This window comes from Tyto alba, unplaced genomic scaffold, assembly GCF_018691265.1.
Source record: "Tyto alba isolate M040663 unplaced genomic scaffold, T.alba_DEE_v4.0 Super-Scaffold_13, whole genome shotgun sequence".
In the NCBI taxonomy this organism is placed as follows: Eukaryota; Metazoa; Chordata; class Aves; order Strigiformes; family Tytonidae; genus Tyto; species Tyto alba.
The window spans coordinates 210,871-226,817 of record NW_024881275.1 but is presented as its reverse complement, the minus strand read 5'-3'; the positions used below and the strand labels follow the sequence as shown (position 1 = coordinate 226,817).

The following is a 15,947-nucleotide window of genomic DNA, read 5'->3' as shown; positions in this document are numbered from 1 at the left end:
AGGACCATGACTTTTGAGTATCTCCGGTGACAGAAAATCCATCACTTTCCTGGGCAACCTGTGCCAGTGCATATTCACCCTCAAAGTAAAAAGTGTTTCCTCATGTTCAGAGGGAACCTCCTGTGTTTCAGTGTGTGCGCGTGGCCTCTGGTCCTGTGACTGGGCACCACCAAGAAGAGCCTGGCTCATCTTGGCTCTTGGCACCTTCCATTCAGGTATTTGTAGACATGGATGAGATCCCCAAGTGTTCTCTGCTCTAGGCTGAGCAATCCCAGCTCTGACTTTCCTCATAGAGGAGGTGCTTCAGTCCTGTCCTGGATTTGAGTGAGTGGTGGAGATTTTTTGGTGGCAGGGGAGGGGGCTATAGGGGCAGCCCCCTGTGAGAAGTTTCTTGAAGCTCCCCCAGCTCCAAGCCAGCTCCAATTCTGTTTGGAAACTGAGCCCATCAGCTGTGCCTCTGCAATAACATATTTAAGAAGGGACGTGGTGACGGGCAGTCGGACTTGTGAGGAGGAGTTCCTGCAGCTGCATGAACACCAAGGTCAGTGGAGGAACGGAGGAAGAAAGGAGCGTGGAGGTGTGCTGGAGCAGAGACCCCCCTGTATCCTGTGGTGAGACGGGAGGGCGGCCCCCCCCCCGCCACCCATGAAGCTCTACAGTGGAGCAGACACTGATTTATGGCCTGTGAGGGGCCTCATATCGTTGGCTGAGGTGGCTGCACTTGGAGGAGGCTGGGATCTTTTGGGAAAAGTGGCCCCCCACTGTTGTAGTTCAGTGCTGGGAGGATTGCAGCATGCAGGGGTGTCCCACGCCAGAGCAATTTGGGAAGGGGAGGGACTCCAGTTGGAGAAAGTTGGTGTCCCACAATGGAGCAGTGCGGGGACCACTGCGGAAGGACTCATGTAGGAGAAAGTTTGTGGAGGACTGTCTGCTGTGAGAGGGGGACCACGCTGGAGCAGGGGGAGGAAGTTCCAGAAGCTTCCCCCACCGAAGATGAAGGAAGTGGCAGCACTGACTGCACCCCCCATTCCCTGCCCCTGCGCCACTGGGGGAGGAGGTAGAGATATCGGGAGCAGAGCTGAGCCCGGGAAGAAGGGAGGGGTGGGGGGAAGGTGTTCTCAAGATGTGGCAATGCTTCTCACTGTCCTACTCTGTCTGTTAAGTGTTGTTGTTAGTGTCTGTAGTAAATTTCTGTTGACGAGTCTGCCTTTTCCCCATGATGATAATGGGTGATTTATCCCTCCCTGTTCTGTCTCAAATCCCAAGCCCTTGCTTATTTTTCCCTTCTCATTGCTGGGGGGGAAGATAGGAGTGAGCAGCTGTGTGGTGCTCAGTTGCCCTCTGAGCTCAAACCACAAGTAGTCCTTTCAGCATCTTAGTTGCCCTTCATTGGTCTCTCCCTGATATGTCCATGGCTCTCTTGTACCGGGGAGACCAGAACAGGACCCAGCACTCCAGGTGTGGTCTCACCAGTACTGAGCAGAGGGAAAAGATCTCCTCCCTCGACCTGCTGGAGATGATTGTCTTAATGCCACCCAGGATACCATCAGCCTCTGCTGCAAGGGCACATTTCTGGCTCATGTTCCACTTGGTGTCCAACAGGACACCCAGCTCCCTTTCTGCCAAGCTGTTTTTCAGCTGGGCAGTCCCCAGCGAGTCCCGGTGTGTGGGACTGCTCCTCCCCAGGTGCAGGACTCTGCATTTCCCCTTGTTCTCAAGTTGTCAGTAGCGTGAATTTGCTCATGGAGCTGATCTGGCTGTAACCACTTTCTGTGGTTCCTTTAATTCCCATTTGAATCTAGTCTTCTGCATATCAGAGCCAGAAGCTCTGACTCAGAGTGGTATGAAGCACTATTTTGAAGATATATAATTAGTTTATCCTCTTTATCTAATTCTAGATCATTGTTGCTGTGCTTCAGATGGTTAATACGGGGCATGAAGAGGGGAGCAGACCTGGGTCACCCTGACAGTGCTGTTGATTTTTAGATGAAAAATTAACTGCTATTGTAAATCTGCTTTTGTGTGCCAAGGTGAGCAGAGTAGAAAGCAAAGGTTGTTGCCTGACCAACTGAGCAAGAAGTGATGTTCTTTTCCATGATTTGGAGCTACTTGCAGCAGAGATGAGGGTGTTAATTGCCTCTCCTGACATCACTGCTGTGTGCAGTAGAGGCCGTTCTGACCGCTTCTGAGAGCAGCACCCTGGATTCACAGAAAATGAGTGCTAATTTAGACCAAATGGCAGAATGACTCATCTGCAATGTGTCTTGCTATTAGCCGCTGCACTTTGGAAAGCAGCTATTTTCCTTCCCGATAACATGGAAGAGTTCTTTGCTCTACAGAAAGAAGCGCTGAGGCAGGGATGTGGCAGTGGGGGAGTGGCACCGGAGATCCCATCTTGGGGCCAGAGAGGTGCCCCCCAGCCTGGGCATCCCCCACGGAAGCAGGCGGGACAGGGCTGCAGGCAGAGCCTGTGGGGGATCTCCTGCCAGGAATGAACCACAGCAAGATGTAGGTAAGTGTAGAGGGACTCAGAGCCCCCAGTCAAGCTCATCCTCGACCACACCACGGAGAGGGAAGTGTGAGTAGGTGGGTTGATGCCTGGAAGTCAGCAGGAAAGCCTGAAAGGAGAAAGCAAGTAGCAGTAGGGAAAGATGGTTTGCTGGAAATTAAGAGAGGCTTACTAACACTGCTCAACTTTCCAGGTTCACCTTACTAGAGGGAAGGTCCTGGACAGTGAGAGTGCAAGAGAGGCTGGGAGAGAGGCCCTGCGCTTCTCCCCAGGGGCATGTGTGCAGGTTGCCCGTGTGACACCGTCTGGCACATTAACCCTTGCCAGAGCACATTGCCACCCGGAGCCCATGCTGAGAAGACACCTCCACTGCTGCCTTCGCGAGCGCACGCCGCAGCCGGGCAGCACCGGCACGCCGGAGCCGGCATGGGAGAGGAGGCAGCACCTCGGACGCACTCCTTGGCTGAGCGGGACCGTGCTCAGGCCACGCTGAGTGGGACCGTGGGTGGGCTCCCATGGCTGCCCGGTTTGCAGATGACCAGAAGCTCTCCCCACTGCTCCTCTGCCACCATGCCAAGATCACTCCAGAACTTCACTAGTACACAGACAGCATTGCCGTCCTCTCACTAGGGTGTCTGGACACCAGATAAAAGGTTCCGTGAAATAGACTGGGTGCAGGCGCTTTCTCACACCTGAGCGTGGGGCTCTGTGGCACGGTACTGGGTTGGAGTCAGCTTCTCTCAGCAATGTTGGCATCTTGTCTCACAACTGGTTCCTGCACAGCAGGTCAAGCAGAGCAGCAGCAGGGAGGCACTTAGCCTTCACCAGTGCTGCCTTTCTGGAAATGATGAGCTCTAATTAACTTGCAAGCAGACAAATGCGCCCTTACAGCAAAGCAAAATGCGAGGTCTGTGCTGTGCCAAGAAGTGGCCGTGCAGGTCGCGTCTGTGCCCCAGCTCTGCACAGCGGTCAGGCACTGGAAAAGCCAGCAGAGCTGCAGGTCGTGCCCTTGGGAAGCTGCCAGCTTGGGGTAGCTGGGGGCTGTTACCCACTGTGTCACAACGAGCACTTGAATTAGGGATTTGCACAAGTACAGCAGCACTCCACGCCGCTTCCATTATGCTCTAGAAACTATCCACTGCAATACAAGAACACGAAACACTTTCAGATTAATGAATGCCAGTGAAAATTGATTAATGAGTGCCCACTGAATTCTCTCCACACAAGAATACTGTTTTCAGACCTTGTGTCTGAAAGTCCTAACTACTGCCCAGTCACGGTCCGAAGTATATTTATGTTTAATCGGGAAAGCAAACTTTGGTTTTGCTTTCCTTATGAAGATGAAGTCAGAATGAACATTTGGATTCTTCTGCAGTGATTGATAAAAAAAACTCAAAAAAAACAGTGAGATTTGGGATCTTTACAGCAGCTTTAATAGCCTCTTCATTCTGTGCTTTTTGCACTTTGGGGAAGCAAAATGCCCCATGGAGGCTCCACATGCTGTCAAGCGGACATACAGAAATTTGTTCACAAATTTTGTGAAGTAGTTTAACTCATTTCACATTGCAGAATATGAGCAAGCAGTTAATTTCAATATGCGGAGTAAGACCTGGAAAAGAAGTCACACAGTGGAGTATCTTTAAACTTTCCACAAGTTGAGCTGGAAGTACAGAGTAGAAGCGTTGTCTTAAAATACTTATTTCCCTAGAGGCATTTTCAGAGTAGACCTGGACATTTCCAGGTGCTTCTGCAGTCATGCCAGCCTCCTGGCAACTTCCAGTTTAAACACACTACCATGATCTTTCTGCCTGTGCCAGCAGCCTGGCCCTTTCCTGACTCACAAGCAGCCCACCCTTCCTCTCCTAGTTCTCTCATCTCTAAAGGTTCCCCAAGGTCATCCTCCCCCCACACATGAAGGCTGTGGATCCGTGCCTTTGAACCTGAGACAGGCAGCACTGCAGGGAGAGCTACGTGGAGTCTGGGTCTCCAGATTCCTGCCCTGCAGCCTGAATTCGGGTTCTCACACCCCGCATGCCCATCCCTGCTACCAACATATGCATTCACGTGTCTCCTGCTGCTTACCCAGTACCTCACAGAGGCATGCTGTGTAGTGACATCTGTCCCACTACCACTGCTGGTTTCTACTGCTTGCCTCTACCCCTGTTCCAGGACCAACCCTGTTATCAGCTGGAGGGTGGGTCTCAGCTAGGAGCTACAAGCCTTCCTTCCCCCAGCTTTGTCTCCCCCCGAGGTGGCACTGCCATAGCAGGGACTTCCCTGCGATGCCCCGGTGAACCTCACCTTCCCCTTTCTCTAAGTCGACTTCAGCTCAGCCATGCTCACCCCAAGAGACCCCCCCATGCTCGGGTCTCCGTGCGCACCTCCTCCCCCTCTGCCCAGGGAGCTGCGAGTGGCAGTTCGTGCTTTGGATGCGCTGGTCTCTGAAGGCTTGTGCTAGATCAGCTTTGCCTTTTCCCTGAGGCAAACCAGGCCTTTGGCCAGCTCACTGACCGAAATAAAACAGGCAGCCTTTTAAGGGTAAAAGATTTCCTTGGTCAGTGGCTCAAGACCACTCCAGGCTGCATGTCCAGAAGCAATGTATATATAGTTAGAGGCAGAGATTTGACAGTTTACAAAGCTGTTGCTCACCTCTGGTTTTAAACCTGCTCCTGAGTGTATGAAACCCTTCAGGCTCTGCACAGTCTGCGTGCTTGCCAGGTGTCCATCCGTGCAGGGAGGGCTGCAGCCCATGGCCTTGCAGTGCAACGAGCCCCTTCCAAGCCACTCTGGAAAACTTCACTCAGTCTGGACAGCAACTCAGTTGATAAAATGTAGACAACTTTTGAAATATATAATTTTATTTGTGGCAGAGAGTTTTCCTGAAATTATAGAAAATGGTACTTCTTTTTTTTTTTTTAAAAAGGGTGGTTTGTCTTGTGCAAGGAAATGAAGGAATTAATGCCTCAAGCATCCGTTGACAAAGAAAGCCTCAAGGATGAACTGTGGCCTTTGTGATTAGTCTAACGAATGCTGCCAAAGGAAGCACAGAGTGTATCAAAGGATGCATGTCTTCTCTCTCTCACAGTTGTATTGCCAAATTCCTTAGATAAGCCCCAAAGCAGGGGCGGGGGAGGGGGGGGGGGGGAGGGGAGGGAAGACACAGACTGCGTGGAACCGGATGTTGGGTTAATGCCTATGCTAAAATTTATGACTACACCCTTGAAGAAGGGCCAAAAAGACTGATAAGCTAAAGGTTGGACAACTACCCAAGAAGCAAAAACTGAGGAAGAGGTAAAGGTGGTAGCAGGGAGCACAATCACCGACTCAGTCAGACAAGGGGGTGGGTGCACCCCGTCCCCCCTCAGGGCACCTGCAGAACCCACTTTCCACCTTTCCCTCATCTCTAATGGAAATGTGTTCATGGAATGCCTGCCTCTCTCGGTCTGGTATGCAAACCAGCTGATAAAATGAACTTAAAAGGCGACAGAAAATTTTGCTATGTGTTCACCCACCACCCAAGATTTCCAGACCTGAGACAACGCTGGAACCTGGGGTGGTGACTGGACTCTTCCTCTCCTTTCCTTTCCTTTCTTTTCTTTTCCTTCTTACAGATTTATCAGTAAGACACCACATTGCTCACGATCGCTTTGCAAGTTTAAGCTGTTTCTACCCCAAGTAAAACATTTTAACCAGTTGTTTGGTGTTGTTTCACCTCACTTTAACTTGAGAGGATCACAGAACCCTTAAGACTCCCTGGGCTCCCAATCCAGGTCGTAACAGCTTGTCTTACAGCACTGGTCTGCAGAGAAACAGCAGCCAATATCAGACTGCAACGCAGCTATGCCAGCTTGTACCAGAGGAGAAAGCTGTGTGGACAGCTTGTCATGTGAGTGAGACAGAGAAAATCCAGCTGAGAACCAACTGCCAGTTTCAGACAGCGGGGATGACAAGGCAGAAACCCGTAGCTGGTCATGTGTGGTTATGGTGAGCAAAGCCTCCTTCTCCCCACAGCAAGAGCCCCGAGCCCCAACAGCCAGTGGGAGATCCCCAGTGACACCCTCAGAGCCCTGAGCCCCTGCCCAGCTCCTCCCAGTCCCAGGGGAGCTCAGCCCCATGGGCTGGGGGACACCCACCCTCTCCCAAGAACCTCACAGACCCAGGGGTCACTGCCAGGGGTACAGGACATGCTATGGGGTACAAGAGAAGAGCATTCCGGGATTGCACAAGGCTTATTACAGGATGTCCAGGGGAGGAACCAAATGTGGGGAAACAGAGTCATTGATGTGGTTTGGGGAGAACAAACATGGGAAAACAGAGGGATAAGGGGATAAAATGTGCCCCATTGTCTGTAAGCAGATGGCTGGTGGCCAAGGACAGATGCTGGTCTGGCTGTGCCCGATGATCACAGTCTGTCCTGTCCACTCACCAAGCGCCTTTTCTAACTGTTATCAGGGTATGGGTGCTCCCTCCGGTGTGGGTGCCAGCATCAGTGGTGTGGGGGGTCTGCATCTGCATGGGAGAAACGGTTTGGCAGCCCAGGTACTCTGTCTGTGTCTGTCTGCCTGTCTGTTGGGCAGGGGCCTGCAGCCTCTCGGGGCTCGTAAGTCCTGGTGTCAGAAACTGGGGAGACTGGGGCCCAGGGGCAGGTACGGGTCAGACAGCATCTGAGCCCAGTTGCTGGAGCGACCCACACCACCTGTATGTGTGTCTCAGTGTACATCTGTCTGTGCTGATCTGTGTGCCCCTTCCAGGTCAGAATCGTCACACACAAAAACTGAGCCAGACCACACAGGACATGTTGTCATTCTCTGAGTCTTCTGCCACAAATGCAGACAAAAGAGCTTCAAAGCGAGTGATTCCCACATAAATAATGTGGCAGGCCCCACAGGAAGAGGTTTGTCCAGAGCTTGGGGTGGGGAGTCCTGGCCAGGCACATGGCTGGTCCTGCCAGGAATGCATTTCATCTAAGGAACTGCTGGCTTGTAAATTACCCCAGAAGCCACCTCAGGGCGCAAAGAGGAAGACGTAAATGGCTCTTTCCCCAGCTATTGTTTATTTAGTGAGGTGACACTGAAGTTGCAAAATCCTTCATGAAAAGGGAGTGCAGTCCAACAGGGGTCCCCATCCCTGAGCTGTGAGAGCTTCCCCGTGGCAGCTCTGAAGACAGGCAGGGAGACTGGTGAAGAAACCTCCTTCCATGGTCAGAGGATGGTGCAGAAGATACTCCTGTGGTTGTGGCAGCCCCCATCCACCCTGCTGGTTATGCTGGAGACCCTCTGACCACCAGCTGCCATGCAGGACCCCAAGGCATCTCCTCTGATGTGAGGCCGTGCTGGGGGGTTGATCAGCATGCACTCCATATCAAACCTGGTAAAAGGAGAGACACCCCATGTGTGGCCATGAGCGGGGTGAAACGGCGCTTCCAGAGCAGCCTCAGAAACGCTCCTTTGCGGTTCACCCTTCAAGGAGGAAAGGGGCAGTGCAGCTCACCATGTGACATCTGTTCCAAAACCCAAGTGGGACAGAAATGGTTAGAGAATTGAGACAGAACATCTTGGTTTACTGCAAAAAATACTTCCTGTGATTTCACAGCCAACACCTCTAAGTCACTGCAAGTTCTGGGGGATGGGGCAAGAGCCTGCAGAAGGACAGTCAATGCTGAGACCTCCCAAGAATTGCCCAAAGGGGGCTAGATTTGAAAACCTAATGGAGAAATCATGGGGCTAAGGGCAGTGGAGAGGGTGCTGAGAGTCCTCTAGTACAATTGACTTTCATGCTAGGGCAGTCTGGAGGACCAGGCGAGAGCACCATCAGCCTGGGGGACCACATGTGCTAACCTCCCTCCAGTAATGCAAGTCCTCCTATTCCACTGTGTCCTCTCCCACAACCCGGACCAAGATTTGTGACCCCAAGAGTCAAGGTCAAATTTCTATCTTAAAAGAACAATCCACAGAATACCCAGCTCTTGTACAGGTGACAGGGCTCCGGCTTTCTGTTCTCAGGCGTCTGCTGCAGAGTCCCGGGCTACAGTGACCTGTTTTGAATGAGGCCTATAATGATGAGAGTCACTGAGATCTGGGTGAAAGCCAGCAGCTAAGAAAAGCTTTGCAATACCCATTAAAGGTCTGCAGCTGCAGCGGTACCTCTGACGACCACCAGAAGACACATTCTCTCTCTACTGGCACAAAGACCAGTCTAAATAGCACCCGGGAGAAACAAGCACTCCAAGATCCATTTTCCCATTCACCATTCACATTGCTCTGGGAGCAAAAGCCTGGAAGTGGTATCTGGTGCCTGAAGCCACCCTCCTCCTTGCCTGTGCAAAAGCACAATACAGGCTGGGGGTGGCTCTGGTCTTTCCTCCCGCCTCTGACTCTCACAGCCCAGGCGACAACCACTCCGGGCTGACCGTACTGCAAGAGCAGCAGTGCAATACGCAAACACAGCAGCCAGGCTTCAAAGTCAGCACTGCACAGGAGAGTGAGCTGGCCAGGTCACAGGGCAGATGTCCCTATGCTCAGCAATGGGCCTGTCAAGGAATAATCCAAGCTCCTCATTTAGCTTTAGAGGTATGCCATGAGGAACCTCCCGGCTCTGCTTGATCTGTGGTCCTCGCGTGCAGTGGTTCACCATGCACGTGAGGCTGGTGCCATGGGTCAGCAGATATGGGAGGCTGGGAAGAGGAGCTACAAAGCAGAGCCCTCCAGTGCTCAGCTAACACTGGAGCACAACGGTGGCTCCACACTCACAACTGCACCCCATGGTGCCAGGGCCTCACCTCTTCTTGAAGGTGAGAAGCACGTTGTTTTGGATGATGCAATCCTCTGCATTTGATATTGGTCGCAAAATGGATTTCTTGGATCTCCCTTGGAAAATGACGTTTTCCTGCACCAGGCCTTTGGCTTCGTCAAAGAGAGCAATCCCATAGTCCCGAAAGGACTGGATCCTGTTCTTGATCACCTGAAAAACAAGTTTTAGATGGGATGGCCCGAGCAGAAGGACATTGTTCATATGGCTCTTTGATCAACACAAAACCAAACTCCAAAGCTCTTCTGCAGGCTCACTAGCGTTCCCTGGCCGTTTGGGAGCATACCGTGGGTTCAGATGGGACACACCGTAGCCATACAAACACAAGCTTTCCCGAGGCCTTTCACATGTTACTGGTGGCCCCAGTTGGCAGCTCAGTTGCTGTCAGTACTAGATGCTACAAGTTTCCCTGCAGCTGGTACGCAAACCCCTGGTGAAACACAAGCACAGATGCTGCTGAACATGAACCTGCTGCTGCTCTTTTCCCTCCAGGTTTCCAACAGCTGTACTTACAGGCTGTCACTTCTTTGAATACAAAAAAGAGAATACTTGGGAGTCTCCTCTTCCCAAGATAAGGCCACAGCTCTTGATGTGCCATCATCTGGAAGATCATTTCGGTCCTTTCTCCTCCTTGGATCCCCAGCAACAGCTACCCCAACGCTCTTGCCCAGGCTTCTCCCCACCCAGCACCACACACCATCTCACCCATGCTCGGGCACCTCCTGGGCTCTGCCCGTGGGCGGATGACAAACGACAGCACCACAACACTGCCAGTAGTTCAGCAAGGACCTGTGTCCCCCACTCTGCTCCCCAAATGAACACTGCAACTTGAATCCTGCCCGTGTGCTCCAGGAGACCAGACAGCTGGGACCATGGAAAACGCAGCGGTTTTTAGCTTCTGGTCCATAGGACCATGTTTTTCTACAGTCATGGTTTTCAAAAGGAGCCTGCAGCCCCTGCAGGACTCGTGCAGAACATCTGTCTTGGCAGGGACTTCTGTATACTCATTTTAGGGATCCTTCACGATGAGTCAAATTGCATTTATCTATGATTTTGATGTACGACGGCATCACCTCAACAAAGAACAGAACGGAGGCAACCTTGAGCCAGGTACTAACCTTGGGAACCAGCTAGATGATGGAACACTGCATCTAACTTCCAAAAAATCTAGTTCAGATGCCAGCTACCCCAGTTCTTCAGCACAGCTCACACAACATGCAAATCTCCAACAGAGGCCTATGGGATCACCCACTTGACTGTGTCACTCAGTTAAATACAGGGGACAAGCCTGGGAGAAGGTGGACTTTGCTGAATGTCACTGCACCAAAATGCACAGGATTCCCCTTGCTGCTCTGAGGGAAGAGAGGTCCCTCCTACAAGCCATGTGTGAATCCACATGTGGGAAATCATGACCGAGCTGTCCTTTACCGAGGCTTGAATATCAGAGAGTTGTGGCAAGCCACCTGTGGATCACTGTCAAAGAGGATACAGCCTTGAGATAGGACTTCCAAAATTTACTCTTTTCTTTGCTACTGAGCAATAGCATGAGCTCACACAAGCCCTTCCCCCATGCACCTGAAAAAGTGCTGCTGCTGCTACTAGACTCTCCTTTCACATTCCTGTCACTGTAGGCACAGAGCGCTCTGGGGCAACACAGCCAGCTCCACTGGTATATGTGTGCTTTCCTGCTGCCTGTGAGCAATAAAAAGCATGAACCCAACAATGCTGAGGCTAGGGAAGATCTCATGTCCTCCTTCTGGGCCCTACATAGGACTTCTAAACCCTTCTCGACAGATGTCAGGACATGACACACTTCAAACACACTAGGAATGGAAATGTCACTTTCTTCTGAGCAGTGGACTCTAGTTTTGCACTGCTGGCCTGATGAAAAAGCAACATTTACTTAATTCCCACCTACATCTTCCCTCAAATGTTTTCTGCCAGCTTTCCTCCAGCCTGTTTCAAATGACTGCTCACAAAAAACCTGGAGTTAAGGAATGCTGGTGGAAGGGAGCTCTGGATTAGGACTGTCTACAGCACTAGCTCAGGGCAGCCCTGGCTTTGTCCTGCCAAGGCTTGGAAACTCCCAAGGATGGTGACCCCACACCACTCTGTGGCCTGTCCCAAGGCCGCACCACCTTCCGAGGCAAGAAGTCACTCGGTCTCTCATCTGGACCTCCCAAGGTCCAGGGACCCACTGCAACTTGTGCTGTTGACCCCTGTTGGCACTGTTGAGAAGGGTTTGGCTCTGACGGCCCTTCAGGTGGCTGTGGGCTGCTGTTAGATCCTCCTTGGCCTCCTCTCTGCCAGCCTAACCAAGCCTGGCTCCCTCTGCCTCATCTCACCAGTCTTGCATCCCAGCACTCGCCCATCCTGGAAGCTCTGCAAAGGACCCTCTCCCTTTTCTCCATCTCCCTCTTGACCTTGAGGTCCCAAACTGGGCACAACATTTCAGATGCAGCCTCTTGATGGCAGAGGAGATGGGTGACAACTTTCCTCCATCAGCTGGACACACTTCTAATGCAGCCTGGGAATCACACCCCCTCTAATCACAGGGTCAAGGACGCGGTGCTGATTATCCGCTCCTCCAGCTGGCAATGCTGGGGTGGTCCCCCCCATCCTGGCTTGCCACCCAGGGCCTGCTGGCTCCCTCCTGGCCGGGAGCGGGAGAGCAGCAGCCGCTGGCTCTGTCTGGCTCTGCCCCCGGCTGCAGGGATGCACAGACTGGCGTCCCCGCAGCTCTCTGCAGGACGCACCTTCATGTCTGCTGCCTGCAGCAGCTGAAGGCCACACCGGTGGTTGCCGACGATGTCGTTCTCTGCGATGACACCCTCTCCCTTGGAGACGATGCCGTGGCTGCTGTTCTCATAGATGCCGTTGCCACGCAGCTCCACTCGGCACTCGGCCTCGACCATCACGCCGCCGTGGCTGTTGCTGGAAATGCTGTTGTTCGCCACGCGCGTCAGCTGGCCGCTCTGCAGCACCTCCACCCCGCCATCGCCGTTGGCGTGAATTACGTTGGCGATGACGTTGAGCGCCTCGCTGCTCTTGACGTGCAACCCAGCCGCTGCCAACCAAAAAGAAGAGCTATCCATTAAGAGCTTGCAGCCTCAGCCGTGACGACCACAAATGTATTTCTGTTGGAGAATGGCTCAGAGACAAGGGTCCTGAGCCCACCGAGCAATTGTATGATCAGAGCCTGTTCTAGGGGCTGATGCTGAGCCTCACTAGGGTTTGCCTGCAGCTGCTCGCAGCTGCTGATACAGGAGGAATGTCAAGGACGCTTCAGCCCTGTGTACCGTGGTGTGTCGAAAACAGGTTAAGGGGAATTAGGAATAGTGGTCTGAGAAACCCAGTGTTATGGTAACGGTGGTCTGAGAAACATTGTGTTACGGTACTGTCGTGTATCGAAAACAAGTCAAGAGGAATCAGAAATAGTAGCATGAGAAACTTAGTGTTATGAGAAGCTTGTGCTGTTAGCTGACTGCAAGTAGGTGGACCGTGCGAATACGACCTTTAGAGCTTAAGCCAATCAGCTAGTAACTAGTAGGCATAATTAGTAGAAAGATTATAAAAGGCTGTAATGAAAATCAATAAACTGAAGCACACTTTATCACTCATACTGAGTCGGCTACGTTCTTCCTCCTTGGCCTGAGTCCTCGGCTCGCCCAGCCCGGCAAATTTCTGTTTCTAAAAGCTATCCAGTTTCTTCTGCCACAACAGGACTTTCTGACTGGGAGCTTAGGGACAAAAACCCACTCATACTCAGGTCTCAGCCCACCACTCCTCCAAGCTGCTGCTGGCCTCGTGGCAGTTGAGGAAGACCTTGGCAGACCCCAGTGCAGGTGGGCTGGGACAACACACCGTTCTGCACGCCACCCCTTCTCCTGGAGCCCAGGAAGAGCCCCAGGCCCCAAGCCTACCTCCATTGTGGTTGATGCTGTTCAACTCCACCAGTGCCACACTGATGGGACGCCGGGCAGCTGGGTACTCCTCCTCACCATCAGTGTAGTTCTCCCCGCCGGCACCCTCCCTCTCCTCCTGGAAGCTCTCACTGCCCCCCTGACCGTGGGGGTGGTCACCATCATCGTCCTTGCAGCAGAACACCGCCACCCCGTAGATGCTGTTGTGGCTGATCTGGTTGTTGATGAGGTGTGGGAGGCTGGAGGACGTCATCCACACACCGCAGCCCTTGTTGCCTGCAGTGCGGGGCGGCATAGCCCACCAACTCAGCAGTGCTTGGAGAACCCCAGCCCTGACCCAAAGCAGCTGGCAGTCCACATGCCGTGCAGGCAGGATGGAGGTGATCCTCCTCTTTGAGCACACATGAAGGCCAACCCCACGTCAGGGGCTCACTCTGGTCCTGAGCTAGTCCTGCTGGGCCAACTCGAGTCCATGAGCCCATGCCTTCATCTCCCCACCTTTCCCTCTCCTGGCACTGCCCAGGCTCTGAGCCCAGCTCAGGTCCCCTGGTTTAACTCATGGGAGTAGGAGGTAAATCCTCATGGTGCTGGGGCTCTGCGGGATGGCCAGGCACAGCCCTGTTCGCACAGAAGTGGCTTTGCCGCAGTTGGGCATCCACAGTGCTGGAAGCCCATGTGCCCTGGTCCCTGCTCCTTCCAGACTGGGAGTCTCTGAGGCCAGGGAGTGAGCAGCTCTGGGACCACTGAGCTGGGTTTCCCTAAGGCTTGGCTTTGGGGGCTGAGGTATATTCTCTGGTGTCTAATGCAGGCTGAGCTGCAGCTTCGCCACACCCAGGGTGGCTGGGCCCTGCAACCACCCTCCTCCTGTCCTGGCCACTGCTGTTCCAGAAACCTCTGAGAACTCCCTATCTGTGTATGTCACCCTCACTGCAACGGGCTCACACTGGCCACCACTGCCTCCGGCATTACAAGCAGGACAGACAGACAGACACACACACACAAAATCGTGCTATGTGACTGCCTGGGTCCCATCTCTGCCCTAAACAGGGCCAGAAAGGAGCACAGCCCCTCCAGGACTCAGACCCGTGCCCTCTGCAGCCACTGTAAAACCCCTTAAAAAAGCGACTTCCAGTTTTGTAAGAAAACCATGTCAGGAGTTTATCCTATGTCAGACAATAGCCCAGTTGTTCGATCACAGACCCTGCCAGACTCTGACAGCCCCAGGTTGGCTGGGTGCAGGGCAGCAGTGAATGCAGCTCCCCTCATCCCGTGGGGCCCATGCATCCTCCCCTGCAACCCTGTCCTGCACCAGGGCATGGTCCAAGGCCAGCTTCCTGCCAGGGCTTGCAGGAAAACTCCTGCCCTCCGCATAGGACAAAGCAGTGGTCTCCTCAGTGGGGAGAGGGCCCCCCGTTAGCCAGAGCCCAGAAGTGCTGGTGGCACCTCTGGAGTGCTTCTGCAGGCCTGGAGACATTCCCAGTCCCTTCCTGGCTACCCACCACAGCCCCTCCTGGGCACCCACCACCATCCCCCCGGGACAGACCAGCCCCTCCTCGCACCCACCACAGTCCCCTCCTGGGCACCCACCACCCCCCCCCGGGCACCCACCACCAGTCCCCTCCTGGGCACCCACCACAGCCCCTCCTGGGCACCCACCACAGCCCCTCCTGGACACCCCACCAGACCCCTCCTGGGCACCCACCACCAGTCCCTCCTGGGCACCCACCACCGTCCCCTCCTGGGCACCCACCACCGTCCCCTCCAGGGCACCCACCACCAGTCCCTCCTGGGCACCCACCCCACAGTCCCCTCCTGGGCACCCACCACAGCCCCTCCTGGGCACCCACCACCAGTCCCCTCCTGGGCACCCACCACCGTCCCCTCCTGGGCACCCACCACCAGTCCCTCCTGGGCACCCACCACCGTCCCCTCCAGGGCACCCACCACCAGTCCCTCCTGGGCACCCACCACCAGTCCCCTCCTGGGCACCCACCACAGCCCCTCCTGGGCACCCACCACCAGTCCCCTCCTGGGCACCCACCACCGTCCCCTCCTGGGCACCCACCACCAGTCCCCTCCGGGCACCCACCACCAGTCCCCTCCTGGGCACCCACCACAGTCCCCTCCTGGGCACCCCACAGCCCCCCTGGGCACCCACCACCAGTCCCCTCGGGCACCCACCACCAGGTCCCCCCTGGGCATCCACCACACCAGTCCCCTCCTGGGCATCCACCACCAGTCCCCTCCTGGGCACCCACCACAGCCCTCCTGGGCACCCACCACCAGTCCCTCCTGGGCACCCACCACCAGTCCCCTCCTGGGCACCACCACCAGTCCCCTCCTGGGCACCCACCACCAGCCCCTCCTGGGCACCCACCACAGCCCCTCCTGGACACCCACCACCAGTCCCTCCTGGACACCACCACCAGTCCCCTCCTGGGCACCCCCACAGCCCCTCCTGGGCACCCACCACAGTCCCCTCCTGGGCACCCACCACCGTCCCCTCCCGGGCACCCACCACAGTCCCCTCCTGGGCACCCACCACCAGTCCCTCCTGGGCACCCACCACCAGTCCCCTCCCGGGCACCCACCACAGCCCCTCCTGGGCACCCACCACCAGTCCCCTCCTGGGCACCCACCACAGCCCCTCCTGCACCCACCACAGCCCCTCCTGGGCACCCACCACCAGTCCCCTCCTGGGCACCCAC

At 54.6% G+C, this 15,947-nt stretch overlaps 1 protein-coding gene across 1 annotated transcript in view; it reads right to left on the bottom strand.

Moving 5' to 3' along the window:
- Window positions 1-7,539: 7,539 nt before the first annotated feature.
- FBXO10 (F-box protein 10) overlaps window positions 7,540-15,947 on the bottom strand; it is a 23,291-nt gene continuing 14,883 nt past the window's right edge. Inside the window, exons 8-11 of the mRNA XM_033008071.2 lie at window positions 13,240-13,515; window positions 12,073-12,383; window positions 9,288-9,469; window positions 7,540-7,876 (exon numbers count right to left, since the gene is read on the bottom strand). Of these exons, the coding sequence (XP_032863962.1) occupies window positions 7,711-7,876; window positions 9,288-9,469; window positions 12,073-12,383; window positions 13,240-13,515 (935 nt within the window). The 3' untranslated portion in view covers window positions 7,540-7,710. The remainder of the gene's footprint in view (window positions 7,877-9,287; window positions 9,470-12,072; window positions 12,384-13,239; window positions 13,516-15,947) is intronic.